We start from the raw sequence: 14,682 nt of genomic DNA, 5'->3' as shown, positions 1-14,682 counted from the left end.
CCAGGATTAGTGCCTTTTAATTACGACATGACAAGTTTTATTCTGTTAAAGGCAACATCTATCATTGTGATAATTTTGAAGTGCTTCAATAAAGTGTTGATGAAAACCATTTTTTTTTTGCATATTCATCTGTAGTAGGACAGCTGCTTTTATTAGAAATACATGTGAAGCCTGATTACCTAATTGTGGGAAACATTTGGTGGCTTTAACTGCGTAACTTCATCTTGAGAGAGTGACCATAAGCCTCGTGCTCTGTGGGGGCAACTTTGAGAGGTCAGTCTGTGAAATTCCCATTTTGGATTATTTTTGCTTTAGGTGCTGGAAGCATTTCTTGGTCTCATTTGTATTTCTCTCTGAAAAGACTTCAACCACGGGGCTGAAGTTCCTAAACTGTATTATTTAACAAACAAAGCAAATACGTGAGTAGAGAAAGATAAAAGTTGTGGTGTGTGAAACTTAAAGATAAGCTTGGTTTTCACAAGAGTCTGAGTGGAGCAAACCGGTAAGTTGCTTGTGTGTATTAACGTGGGGTGTGGATAATTTGCAACGATGAGGAATTTCCCTCATTTTTTAGTGTCAGTAATGGATCCCCTTGGTGTGAGTAACATTTGAAAGATCCATGAATTCCACAGACTGAGGAAAGGAGCTGAAAGAGCAGCTTCATCGGTGGTGCTCCGTGCCCTTCCCGGGACACACCGCAGCCCCTCAGAGCGCGGCCCGTCCGAGGGGCCCAGCCCTGCAGGCGCCTCAGCCGTGCCCAGCACCGGGCCCTGCGCCCCAGCCCGGCCGGGACAGCGCCGGGGCCATCGCGTCCGGCCCGCCTGCCGCTCCGCGGGGCTGGGGTGACCCCGGGGCAGGACTGGGGCCTGGGACGCTGTGCTCGTGTGCGGACGCTTGTCTGAGGCAGCCGTGCGGGTCCCATGCCCCCGCCGTGCCGGCTCTGTCCCCGCCGTGCCCCCGCCCTGCCCTCGCTCCCGGGCGGAGCCGCCGCCCCTGGCCGTGCCACGACAGCCCCGCGCCCGCCCCGCCCCTTTAACCGCGCCGGGCCCCGCCCTTGATTGACGCGCCTCTCGCCCAATCGCTGGCGGCTCCCCTCACCTCCGTACCGGTTCCACCAATAGCGGTGCGACGTGGGCGGGCCTCGCGGCCCCCACCGCCCTGCGTTTCCCTTCCGCCCTTAAAGGGGCCGCGGCGGGCGCGGTTGGCGCCGTTGCGCCATGCGCGGGCGGCCATGCGATGGCGGTCGGTGGTGCTGGGGCTGCTGCTGGCGCGGCTCGGGCTGCAGGCGCTGCTGGCGCTGCTGCCCGCGCTGGCCCGCGGGCTGGGCCTGCACCCCCGCCCGCCCTGCCCCGGGCCCGGGCCCGGCCCCGCAGCGCCCGCCCTGCCCGCGGCCCGCGGGGCGCCGCTGTGGGGGCCGGCGCGGGGCGATGAGTACGAGCGGCGCTACAGCCGCGCCTTCCCCCCGCAGCTGCGGGCGCGCCTGCGGGACGCGGCCCGCGGCATGTTCGTGTTCGGCTACGACAGCTACATGGAGCACGCCTTCCCGCGGGACGAGCTCGACCCGCTGCACTGCCGCGGCCGCGGGCCCGACCGCGGAGACCCGTGAGTGACGGACGGGGCTGGGCAGGGAGTGGGGCACGGGGCTGGGATAGCCGCGTATCCATAGGAACGGCTCCGGGGGGACGGGGCTGGGATACCCGCGTATCCATAGGAATGCCCCGAGGGCTGTCGGGGCGGTGCCGGGCGTTTAACGGGAACACGGGAAGTTCCATCGCAGCGGGAATCACGGAGCGGTTTGGGCTGGAAAGGACCTTAAAGTCCATCCAGTGCCACCCCCTGCCATGGGCAGGGACACCTTCCACCAGCCCAGGTCCAACCTGGCCTTGGACACTCCAAGGGATGGGACAGCCACAGCTTCCCTGGGATCCTGTGCCTGGGCCCCCCCCACCCTCCCAGCCAGGAACTTCCTGCTAATATCTAGTCTGAGCCTGTGCTCTGTCAGTGTGGAGCCATTTCCCTTTGTCCTGGCACTCCAGGCTCTCGTAAAAAGTCGATCCACGTCTTTCCTAGGCTCCCCTCAGGTACTGGAATGAAGTTCTGTCCATGGAGGGTGTCCCAGTGCTGGAACAGCTGCCCAGGGAGGGTGTGGAGTCTCCTTCACTGGGGACGTCCCAAACCCACCTGGACACGTTCCCGTGTCACCTGCTCCAGGTGGCCCTGCCTTGGGAGGGGTTTGGCTGGGTGATCTCTGCAGGTCCCTTCCAACCCCAGTGATCCTGTGATTCTGCTCTTCCAGCTCCAACCTCAACATCAACGATGTGCTGGGGAACTACTCGCTGACGCTGATCGACGCGCTGGACACGCTGGCGGTGAGTCCTTGGGCTGGGGGCACTGCCTGGGCACCCCTGGCACCTCCCCAGGCTCTGGGTGCTCCCCAGGGCTTGGCCAGGGGGTGCTGGGTGTGTGGCAGCAAACAGCTGGATCGTGAGCCAGCAGTGTCACACGGGGATAATAAAGAGTAGCTGGAGATGGGCCAGCAGAGATTTCCAGAAGAGACAGAGGAAATTTTGGAGCTCTTCCTCAAGGCTCAGGTGAGATCTCTCTGGGGATACTGCCATCACTCTGGTGCTCAGGAAGGATGGATTTGAACTGGGTCAGGTGTGAGTTGCTGAGAGATCGGTCAGGAGGAGAGTTTATCTTGTTCAAGGTGACTGGAAAAGCTCTGGTTGTTTTACTTGGCAGAGAGGGCCTGACTGACACACAGATCTGTGTGAAGAGCAGTGAAAGGAAGGAGGGGAAAAACCTGTAAAGCTGCTTCTCGTCTGCATTCCTGGTAAAGTTAGAAAATAATGTGAAAAAAACTCAGTTTTGTGTCAGTAGTACCAGTGGTGTAGTGTCATGAGGAAGAGCCCCCTCCTTGAACTCCTTATACATGTTTTGAAGACCCCGTTAGGTTTCATTAATCTCATTTTTGCAGCCAGGGTAGGTTTTGGGCCTTCTGGAGTGTCAGGGCTCACTGATGAGCTGGATCCACGTGGTCTGTGTGTCTCTGCTCTGGTGCTTTGAGTTATTAAACCCTGCCCATTGCTACTTTGGGATGGCAGCAGTGCTGAGGAGCTCTCAGAGCTCTCAGCTGCTCGAACGTGGCAGTGCTGAGCAGAACTGAAAGCAGAAGAGGGAATATTTGACTGCCACAGTGCCCCACTTCTGCGTGGGAGAAGCCTGTTTTGCTCCTCATCTGCTCAGATCAAACACATGATGCTTTCCTGCTGGGTGTGGGTAATGGGGAGAGCTGGCACATGCTTTTGGTCCCTGTACACCCAGCCTCTTCATCAACTTACCCAAGCAGGAACCTGTGCTTGCCTTCCACATTCCTGCTTCCTTGCAGCTCAGGCTGAATTTGTGTCTCTGGATGCAATGGAAATGCATTGCTGTAGAAAACTGGCAGGGGGGAGCTCCTGGATGTGCAGTGCTGGGTCAGAAGCCTGAAAGGTTGGACTCAACTTTGATCAAATAAACGTCAAATCAGACTTCATTGTTCTGCAAGTTGCATTCAGCTGAACTTGAGCCTTGAATTGATAGTTCAAGGAGTTTGAACACTCATGTGCTAAATTTGACTGTTGGTCTGAGGTGTGAACTTGCTCTTTTCTATTCCTCAACCCTCTTCTGAAGCAACAATTAGACAAAACAGCTTTGTTTTTCTGTTAAAGGTAATGGGAAACTCCTCAGAATTCCAGAAGGCAGTGAAGTTGGTGATTGACACAGTTTCATTTGATAAAGACTCAACAGTCCAAGTTTTCGAGGCAACAATCAGGTACATTGTGCTAAGTTTCAGTTTTTAGAACAGTTACAAGGTTAAAGACTTGGTGTGTGTAATTCAAAGTAAAATCAGTGATAAGGATGTCTTTGGTGGACTTTATTCCTTAATTATTCATCCAGTAAGTTGTTTCTTAACCTTCTAAGAAAATATTCCATCCTTCCATAATTAATTCTCCTGAGTCAGTGTGACCTGAAGCAGTGAGACAGTGGTTGTCCACCTGCGCTTGGCCTGCAGACTCTGCTTTTTTCTTGTTGCTCTTGCAGCAGAGACTCAGATCTGTACACAACAAACAGCCCTGCCATGGTTTTCCCCTGATTTTGTTCCCTTTTATGGACTTCTCACTTTCACTTTCATTTTACATGAGAAACAGGCCCGTCTGCCTTGGAAATGGGCTTAGATGCCGTCTGATTTTAAATGGTTTCGTTTTCTGAGTGTCTTAAACAGTTTTTATTTCTGCTAGGATTTCTTTTTCTGAATACTCACTCTATATAGCAACCTTCCTGCCATTTGCAGGGCCAGGGAGGTCTTCACTCCTAAATACATTGGAATATTGCTACAAGGAATTGCTGGGTTAGGTAAATTTTGCAGGACCTGCAGGACCAGGTTTTGGGATAGTATGGCTGACAAGCAGCATGAATCTGCACATTTTCACTAGTGTGTGTGTGTGAGAAACCAGATAACTTTCTGTAGTGCCTGTAAAGTACACAAAGTAGTAATTCTATTTAACATGACACCAGTAAGGGTTTAGCTGAACAACGAGGTTCAGATCAGACTAAGAAACCTGCATTTTCCTTTTCCCATAGGGTTTTGGGAAGCCTGCTGTCTGCACATATCATAATTACAGACAGCAAGCAGCCCTTTGGTGATATGACCATCAAGGATTACGACAATGAGCTGTTGCACTTGGCTCATGACCTCGCTGTGAGGCTGCTCCCGGCCTTCGAGAACACCAAAACTGGGATCCCGTACCCTCGGGTAAGTGAGCACACCCAGCCTGGGCAAGTCAGCCCCCAGGAGCGAGTCACCTGTCCTGCAGCTTCAATTTGTGCTCCTTCTTGTGCACTTGGGGTATTGAACCTGCTCAGAGTTACCTGAAAGTGATGAGAGGAAACTGCCCTAAGTGTTGGTGACATTGGCAAAGCTTAAGTTACTCCCTGTGTGTAGGAAATGTTTTCTTTAGGCTGACTTTTCACTCTTTGTTCGCTCTGGGTCAGGAATCATTTGTTTCTGTGCTGTTTGGCTGGAGCATTCCCCGTGTCACACAGCAACAAACAATACTGTCAGTAAGAAAATTAAAAAGAAACACTGTGAAGACAAAGAGCCGAGGAAAAGTGACTTTATTGGTGACTTGCTACAATTGTGTTAAAATAAAACTCATAAATGGGCCTTGGAATTTGTAATTTTATTGAATATTGCTCAGTGAATACTCAGCACTGTGGTATTCTTGGATGCTGCATCCTCCTGTTTTAAGCAGAGGCAGTTGGCAAGGAGAGGGATGTCAGTTCTACTGGAACAACTCTAAACTGTAAAACTTTAATTAACTCTTGCCTGGCTGCTTTTAATTTCTGGGGACAGCAGTACTGCTTTTCCTGCACACCTGTCAGGCTGTAGAAATGTGAATTTCCACTTCTGTTCAAAGTGTCTGGTAAGGCAGTTGAGGGTGGTGTAACTTCCCCTCAACGTTGTGTTCCGTGGGGAAGTGGAGGAGCCTTCACTGAGGAAGCCCTTGGTTTCAGGAGCATGAGCTGAGGGGGAGCAGTGCTTGCACCACCCTTGAAAAACCTCAGTATAAAGTGGAAAGGATGAAAAAGTGGACTGAAATCTAGAAGGGTTAACAAGTATAAGGATAGGAAGATTAGGATTTCCCGTTTTGAGCATGATGTTATAAAGTGGGAAGATGGATTTCAGGAATTCTACAGGAAGCCTTTTTGAACAAGCACCATTATGTTGTCTTCCTGTCTCTGCACACATTGCATGCTATGTATTATGCAGAAATTAGTCCAAAGGCTTTCTAATAAATCTGGGAGTGCAGATGTGAGCACAGCTGCAGGAGGCCCAGCCTTCTCCCTTCAGCACTCTGTACCTGCCCACAGGTGAACCTGAAGAAGGGGGTTCCTGCAGACAGCCACAACGAAACGTGCACAGCAGGAGCTGGTTCCTTGCTGGTGGAGTTTGGGATCCTCAGCAGGCTGCTTGGTGACTCCACGTTTGAATGGGTGGCCAGGAGAGCTGTCAAGGCCCTCTGGAGCCTGAGGAGCAATAACACTGGACTGTTAGGTAATCCCTGGTATTGACTGGCTCCGTGTTTAACCTGCCTCAGCCTCATGCCATCAGGCTGCAGGTTTCTTATATATCATAAACTCTCGTCCATCTGCTTCCTCTGTAGCTGTTCTGTCACGTTCTCCTTGTGTATTTGTGTTGATCAAATGGCACTTTGTGAGAAAAACGGTCTCTAAATGATTCCTTAGGGCACAGGTTTTCAAAAGATAAATTTGTAATGAAACTGAAGGTCCCGATTTGTATCCCCATTAATATAATTTAGATTGGCAGATGACTAAAAGTACCTAAAACAACTGCACTTGTGGATGTTCCTTGGTTGAATCCACTCTAACACTTTATTTGATTCTAACCTTTGATCCTTCCTCCTCGAGACTTTCTCAACATGTAATATTTCCAAGTCTTGACTCATGATGATCTTTCTCTGATGTACTGGGCAGCTGCAGACTAAAGTTTTTGTCTGTTCTGAAAGGAAATGTTGTGAATATCCAAACTGGCCATTGGGTTGGGAAGCAAAGTGGATTGGGAGCAGGGTCGGATTCGTTCTATGAGTACCTGCTGAAGTCCTACATCCTCTTTGGAGAAAAGGAAGACTTGGAGATGTTCAATGATGCTTACAGGAACATCCAGAACCACTTAAGAAGAGGGTATGTTGTTTCATCTGAGCTTCTGTTCCTTAAGCACTGAATACTCCAGCAAGATGAGAGACTGGATATAATGCTTTGTGTCGTGCCCTAGAAAATCTGTGTTCTCTTTTTTTCTTTAAAAAAGAAAACCTTATTTCCACGGTAGTCACTGTGGAAATAAATTTTAATGCTCTTTTTACTCCTTTCTCAGCTGATCTGTGCAGCATTGTGGGTGCAGGGAAGTTAAACTGGTTCCTGTCCCAGTTTTTAAATGTTAGGCTGAGAGAAGGCTGTGGCACTGCAAAGGAGATGTGTTAAACTGGCTGGTTTGGCTCTTTCTAATAGAGCTTCTTCAGACAGAACTTTAGGATTTGATATGCATACGTGAATTTATTAATTTTTCTGAGGGCATGACTGATGTTTTGGTTCATTTCAAAATTACTTTGAGCCCAGCACTGTACATCTGTGGCTGGTGGCAGAGCTGTGAAGTGGAACATGCATTGTGTTCTTCTAGAACAGGGAATATTTACATGTCCTTGCTGTTCTTGGCAGTCGAGAGGCCTGCAATGAAGGTGAGGGTGACCCTCCCCTGTACGTGAACGTGAACATGTACACGGGCCAGCTCATGAACACCTGGATTGACTCTCTGCAGGCCTTTTTCCCTGGACTGCAGGTAAGCCTCCATTCTGCTCAACACCAGGCAGAGGGATGTCAGAAAGGCTGGTTCTGGTCCCGGGCTGGGGATGAGTTGGAGCAGCTCTGAGCTGAGCTTCCACCCGTGGGTTTGCATCTGGCTGCTCTGATAAGTCTCAGTTCAGCCTCTGCATTAGCATAACAATGTGGGCAGGCCTGGCCTGTTCTCTGCGGAGATTTGAGGTACTTTACACTTCTCTCATTTACCCTCAGCATTTGTATTCTGTGCTGTGAGGCTGAGCTCTGCTAAAGCTTTTACTGCAACGGAATGAATACATTAGTGCTTTTTTTTGGGGTTGGGGTTTTTTTTGTCTCTTAAGAGGGGAGTATTTTATTCTATGCCAGGTTCTCATACAGAGCAGAGAGCAGTTTGCTGGCTTGCAGCTTTAACAGGCGTGTTTCTGGCTGTTGCTGTGCCCAGGTGTTGATAGGAGACGTGGAAGATGCTATTTGTCTCCATGCTTTTTATTATGCCATCTGGAAGCGTTACGGAGCTCTCCCAGAAAGGTACAACTGGCAACTGCAGGCACCCGATGTTCCCTTCTACCCTCTGAGGCCAGAGCTGGTGGAATCCACATACCTTCTGTATCAGGTATTTCACTCCTCTGACGTGGCAAATCATGTTTTGGCAAAAATGGTTTTGTTCAGAAAGTCGCTTTTTCCACCCTTAACCTCCGGCCAGATGAAAGGTGGTGCCTCTGGATCTGCCTGTTATGGGGAGGTCTCTGTTCAGGCACCAGGTTGTTGTGCAATGTCGTTGCTGAGCTGTTTGCCTCAAAAACAGCCTTTTTCATAAGACAGGCAAAAATGAGACCAAACAACCTCTTCAAAAAGCTGCTGGCAGAGTTTTACGAGGCAGAGGCTTGTGACTTCTTAATCAAAATTGCGGAAGTAAATGTAACAGTGTTCCTTGCAATACTGTCCAGGCACGGTCTCCAGCTGGCAGAAGATACAGTGAACTAAAATAACTGTCTGGCTACCAGAAAGTTATCAAAGAGTTTGGATTTACTACAGGTTTTACTAGGATTTGCACTAGAGCAAATGTGAGAAGCTTGCACAGACTAATCCAAGTCATGTTCCTGTAAAGATAAGTTTGCAGTGATACACGAGACTCTGGTACCATGAGGCCTTTGTTGTAAGTGTTATTTTTACAAGATTTCAAAACTGCTGACTCTAACTCTTGTCTATCTTCCTTATTTAGGCCACAAAGAACCCATTTTACCTTCATGTGGGAATGGATATTCTGCAGAGTTTGGAAAAATATACAAAAGCAAAGTCAGTCTTCAATGTTCTTTGTCTTCTCTCACTGCTATATATATATATATACATTTTATTATACAAATATTATATAGAATCCAGTCTGCCACATGTAGGTAAACTAGAAAACCCAACCCTCCATGAAAGCCACAAGTGATGATTTATTTATTGGGCAACTATTTCTTTCCCATCTGAAAGTGCAATTATGGTCCAGTGGCAACTTTATACATTCAGAATTTTATTAGTGCCTTTGAAAATGCATTATTGATAACCAGTTGCTAAAAATTGGTGAAAATAGTAGTTGGGATTTTTCCCATGGATCCTTCAAGAACATTTCTAACCTAGTGGGCCCATGGTGTTTAGCTAAACTGGACAGATGACCTCTAAGGTACATGCTTGTTGCATATCAGCTTCCATTTCTGAGCTTAGACTCAGAGGGAAGACAGGGATTTTTTTATACATTATTATTAATTTACTCACTTTGTAGACAAATGTGTGCTAACCATTGGACTGCTAAAACCTTGCAGTTAAGTGGGGTTCACATGATTACAGACCCATCAGAACACCAGAACCAACAATCAGGGGGTGCAAGAGACTTGCTTCATTTGAACTTCACCCCTGACAGCTGGAATGGTCTGAAGTAAAGCAATGTCTGGGGAGCACTTGGAGACCAGAACAGATGGGAACTAAACCCAGACTGATGTTAAATCTTGCAGGTGTGGCTATGCCACGTTACACCACGTGGTAGAGAAGACAAAGGAAGATCGAATGGAGAGCTTTTTCCTCAGTGAAACCTGTAAATATTTGTACCTGGTATGTGTATGTTCTTCATTTCCAGGGTGCTGTTCACCACCACAGCAGAGAGAGGTGGCAGGAGCTTATTGGTTATTAATTAGGAACTGCTGGGCTCTGGGGAAGGGAGGGGTTAGTTCTTGGGGGGTATCAGTGTGCTCCTCTAGCTTTGATCTCACCCCAGTCTCTGAGGGTTGGCAGCTGCCCACGTGTGGTGTCCTGAACCTGGAGAAGCTACAGGTGTTGTGGGAGGAAGCTGGGAAGAGGGAGCAAAGTGGAGGAAGGTGCTGCTCAGCTCTGAGCTAAATGGCTGCTTGTAGCTGTCCTGCCTCACAGCAGCCTCTGAGTTCTCCCCACTGGGCTTTGGCAGTCACAGGAGGAGGCATTTGGGCTGACATTGCCTGAGCTGTTCTGAATCTCCTTTAGTGCAGAAAACCAAATAAGTCTGTGACTGAGCAGGATGCCAGCCTAGAACTGCCTGCACAGAGCAGCTTAGAAAGATAAGGGCAGTTTCAGTTGTGTGAGAAGTTTTTCTTCTGCTCCCCTTTTATTTTAACTGCTAAAATCAATCCCTTGCATTGAGGCTATTTATTTCCACTTGCCCTAGCATTATTTAGCAATAAAACCTGGTTTTGTGTGCGTTTTTAACTGGGACATGAAGAATGTTGCACGCATACTATACCTGTCTCTCCCATCTCTTGTTTAGTTGTTTGATGAAGAGAATCCAGTGCATAAATCTGGAAATAAGTTCATGTTTACTACTGAGGGGCACATTGTGTCTGTGGATGAACGCTTCCGGAACTCCCTGTGGGAAGACATCCTCCCTGGGGCAGAGGACAGCGCCGAGAAAGCCAAACCCGCTGAGTTAAAGGCAGCCAACTTCAGCTCCAACGTAAGGAATGCACAGGCTGCTCCTCTTGGGGGGCTGGGGAAGGCTGAGGCAGTAGAAAAAGAGCCATTTGGAAGTGTTGCCGTAGAGCTCTGCAGTGTTTCCTTTATAAATGTGAAATATCTAAGAAGCTCCCTTGTGAAAGGCACTTTCAGCAGCTGAGTGAATGGGTTGGGATCATGTGTGTGATTATATTGAAGGTGAAACCCGTTCCCTTTGGAATATTTTGCAGCAGTTTTTTCTTCTTTGTTAATTTATTTCCAATTATTTTTCCCTTCCCCTTTTCTTTGCCCTTAAAATTTTCCACTGTTGCTGTCGGGGAGAAAAGCAGAAGGTCATTTAAACAAAGTTTTTATTTCCTCAGAGTGGTTTTGAGGCCTGTAAAGGTGAACTTTCTTTGCCAGGCCTCAGTTGAGCACAGAGCTATGGCCCCAGTGCCAGTCAGCAGCCAAAATAGATCTGGTTTTAATTGTAGAATGGTTTGGGATGGAAGGGACCGTAAAGATCATCCAGTCCAACCCCCTGCCATGGGCAGGGACACCTTCCACTAGCCCAGGTTTCAGAACAATGTTTTATATCCCTGCCAGGAGGTTCTAGGATAGTTCCTTTCCTCCTCCCCCCCGTCCTCCAGAAAAAGAGCATTATTTTAAACATTCACAGTTGTCATAGTGAAGGAGGTCTCAGTTGAACAACAAGCTGTGCTGTGTTTGGAAGCTGCAGCCTGCACTGAGGAGACACTTGCTGCTCATTTATGGGGTTTGCTATGGAACTTTGAGAAGAGTGAGGGGAAGTTGGGCCAAAAAGAGCTACAGTTTTCTGTCCTGGGAGGAAACCTGCTGAAAGGATTGCAGAGGGGATAGGGTTACCTGGTTTTGGGTTTGAGTTCTTAAGAATGCTCTGGTTTTGTTAACAGTGTAACAGAGTTCCTGACGAGAGGAGATACCTGCTGCCACTGAAGAGCAACTACATGAGACAGATCGATCAGATGGTGGGACTCATCTGAGGGGCTCTCCAGACAAACTTTCATCAGGAGGAGTGTGGGATTGATCTGCAGACTTTCCTCCCTCTTCAGCTACTCACTGCACCCACCGAGTCCCCTGGGTCTCCCCTGTGCTTGTTGTCAGCTCTAGACATGAGGGGAGATGGAGTTCAGCTCCTGAACTGTGGTAACCTCACACGCCACCTGAACAGAGATCTCTTGTTTTAAGACTTCCTATGAAAAATGTTGTTGCAAATGAAGGCTGAATATGTTTTAAAAGAAAAAGAAAGCAAATTGGCACGTGCCACTTAGCTACCTCTCTGTAGCTGTATTACAAATGTCCCTCTAGAGAAGGGTCTGCTATTTAATTTGAAGTGATCTCGGGGTTGGGGAAGGAATGGGAAAGTGCAATTTCTTACACCAAGTTGAATTATAGAACTCTTCTGACTAGCAGTACACAACCTTAAGTGCTACTCAGGTAGGAACCCACTGGGTTTTGCTGAAACGAAAATGCTCCATTTAGTCTTGCAAAGATAACTCGTGGTGTATAAAGCTCTTGGTATAGTCTGATATCCCTCACACAGCTGGGTAGAACTTGCAGTGTTGCAGGAGCCTGTAGCTATAGAAACCAGCGAGAAAACAAACCCAGGTGCCTTTTTGTAGGGAATGGGGGGAGGGAAGGGGGAAATTGCAGAGCCACTCAGCTTTTCAAGCAGCTGAGCACTCAGCTGAGCAGAAGTTCCCAAAGTTTCCTTGTTTGCCATGTTTTAGTGCCTTTTCAGGAGACTGCTGCTAAGAGCTGCTATAAGAGTGCATGGAGAACAAACTATTTCACATTCCTGACAGCATTCATGTGTTAGTGCCTTAAGTTTTCTTCACTAGCAGGGGAAACTGAGCTTCCTCAGGAAGATGGATACAGTATTTCTAATGAGCTAGTTGCAAAATACAGTGGAGCCCAAAGCCACTTAAAAAGAGATGATTTCCCTTTTTTTTTTTTTTTTTTTAAGATACTGGAAAAATATAGTCTATGAACTTTCAGGAAGAAAACAGGTAAGGGATTGAGGGATGACAGAGAACTGAAGCCAAAACACCTTGTTCTAAACATAACAGGTTTTTTTTCCAGTGGTTGCCTGTTGCTTACATGTTTTTAACTTTTGACTACAGTTGAAGTAGTAGAATGTTACTTGGGGGTTAATTATTTTTTAAATTGAAGCTTAAATACAAGAACAAACTTGGTCTGTATTTTCACCTTCTTACAACAGCATTGGTTTTCACAAACCATGTGTTGCAATTCAAAACATTTCTAATAAATATGAAGTTTGTGCTGGAGAGGTTATTGTTGGAATCTTTTAATATACAGACATATCTCAGGGACTTTGTTGTGGGATCTTCTATTCCATGAGAGTTGAATCTTGCATTCAGGCAAAAAAAATGAATAATCAAGTCTTCTTAGTCTTATTGTGTTGTTTTAAGGGGTGAAGAGTTGGAGGGGTGGAGAGGGGAACATGTTAAGATTTCCCAAAACATTGCAATAGAATGGGTTGTCGTGATGTTTGAGCAGCTGGCAATTCCAGCTCCTGGAGAACTGGCTTTGCAAACATATCAGTGGAATGTCTTAGTTGCCTGTTCCAGAGGAAAACATGCATTGAAGGTGTTGTGATGCAGAGAGGTGTTGGGAGAGGCTCGGGGTTGGTTCCTGCCCAGAGCTCACTGTGTGCTCGGCTCTGTGCAGGGGTAAGGAAGTGCAGAGGATGGATAAAGGGAGGGAAGGATTTCTGCCTGCCCAGGGAGGCAGGAGGCAGAGATGTCTGGGCTCTGAAATCCTTTCCTGGGCCAGGATTTCCAGTCCAGCTCTGGAATGAGAAGTGTGTGGTGGTGTGGAAGCCCAGCACAGCTGAAATCATGGAGGAGCAGATGCCAGGATGGACATGCCCTAGGTGTGGTGGTGGCTTTTTCAGGTCTTGGTTTGTCCCTGACTCCCAGTGCAGCTCTGAGTGTCTGTGTTACACCTTCCCATCACCTCTGTGTTTTGTGCCTTCTGAGGGACCCAGGGGAGGGGTCCAGCCCAGAGTTATTATGCACAGAATCTGTTCCAGGGTTTTCCTCAGACAATTCCACGACCATGATGAAGTTGCTCAGCTGCTCTGCCATCGTGTTTTCCCTTGTGGTTGCCAGAAAGAGTGAAAGGCTGTGGAGTGGGAGCAGCACAGGCAGGTGTTGCAGCCTTTCAGCCAAAAATGACCAGCTTCCCATTGGGAATTGCTTTGGAATCCGTGTTGCCAGGTGATGTGACAGGCATCTTTCCACAGGAATGGTCTTTATCCTCAGGAGGCCGGTGCTGCCTACGTGGTAAAAGACTCTGTGTTCCTTCAGGAGCCACCTTTTCTTCCTCTTTGTTTTAAAAACACTTGGATCCATTTTTACTCTGTACTAGGGCACATGTTATGCACTAAAATGAAAACTTTTGTGTAAGTCAATGATATCAAAACGAAATTGATAACCCTGCTGGAATGACTTGCTGAAACAGGCTTTTGTATTTCGTGGTATTTCATGTGCAATATCAAGTTTTCCTAATTAAAAGTGCCATGTATGCTTAATTGTTGTTTATCCATGAAGTATTTAATGGAGGACAGGAGATTTTTGAGAGGACCAAATATGCTTTCATGAAATGTCCTGAATTTTCAAAACTTGGCTTAGATATTACAAATCTGCATTAAAAAAAAATAGTGTGTTTGACCACTTTCATGTGTGTTTGTCTTTATAGGGTAGTTCTTGTAAGGCCATCATGGTGCTTGCAGGGGATTTCCCTGCACCTTCTGTGTGCTGGATTTTCATCTGGTGACTCCAACAGGCCTCCTTCTTCTACCCCTGCCCCCTTCCACCTTCTCTCCATGAGGGTTTGAGTGGCAGCTGAGGGCAGGGAGTGATGTGGGATGCAATGAACTGTGCGAGCATCAGGCTGCTGGTACCTGAGTGAGTAGGCACTGACCTGCCTGTGGTTCTTGGTACTGCTTTGGCCAGTCAGTCCAGGAAGAACCTGCTGCAGGTGGGAATTCTGAGAACCTTGCTGGGCTCTTTCCATGATAAATACCTGGATAAATACCCTGGAACACAGCTCATTGTGCTTGCAAACAGGAACATGGAAACCAGCTGACTGACCATCACTTTACTGCTTTTCTTCGGCTCTTTTTCCCTCCTGGATTTGATCTCTGATTAATTGACTTTATCTCTTGTGTTGTTTCTTGGATTGTAGTCCTGGTTCAAAGGTTCCTGAGGCTGACAGGGCTTTTGCTGTGTCTGTCCTGATCAAACTCCAAGTTCCAAGGACAGGTCTGTTGAGCGTTGGTGG

General features: G+C 47.7%; 1 protein-coding gene across 1 annotated transcript; it reads left to right on the top strand.

The window, feature by feature from the left end:
• The first annotated feature begins 1,231 nt into the window (after positions 1 to 1,231).
• EDEM1 (ER degradation enhancing alpha-mannosidase like protein 1) lies at positions 1,232 to 14,072 on the top strand. Its single transcript, XM_050313099.1, has 12 exons — positions 1,232 to 1,602; positions 2,297 to 2,369; positions 3,711 to 3,814; positions 4,624 to 4,795; positions 5,914 to 6,097; positions 6,570 to 6,744; positions 7,276 to 7,396; positions 7,838 to 8,008; positions 8,618 to 8,691; positions 9,390 to 9,486; positions 10,172 to 10,357; positions 11,268 to 14,072. Exons 1-12 carry the CDS (start codon positions 1,232 to 1,234, stop codon positions 11,355 to 11,357), a joined length of 1,818 nt encoding a protein of 605 aa, XP_050169056.1. The 3' UTR covers positions 11,358 to 14,072.
• The last annotated feature ends 610 nt before the right edge of the window (positions 14,073 to 14,682 follow it).

This window comes from Myiozetetes cayanensis, unplaced genomic scaffold, assembly GCF_022539395.1.
Source record: "Myiozetetes cayanensis isolate MyiCay16 unplaced genomic scaffold, myiCay2020 scf18, whole genome shotgun sequence".
NCBI lineage: Eukaryota > Metazoa > Chordata > Aves > Passeriformes > Tyrannidae > Myiozetetes > Myiozetetes cayanensis.
Note: the sequence above shows the minus strand (reverse complement) of the source record. Positions and strands in the feature narration are given on the sequence as shown.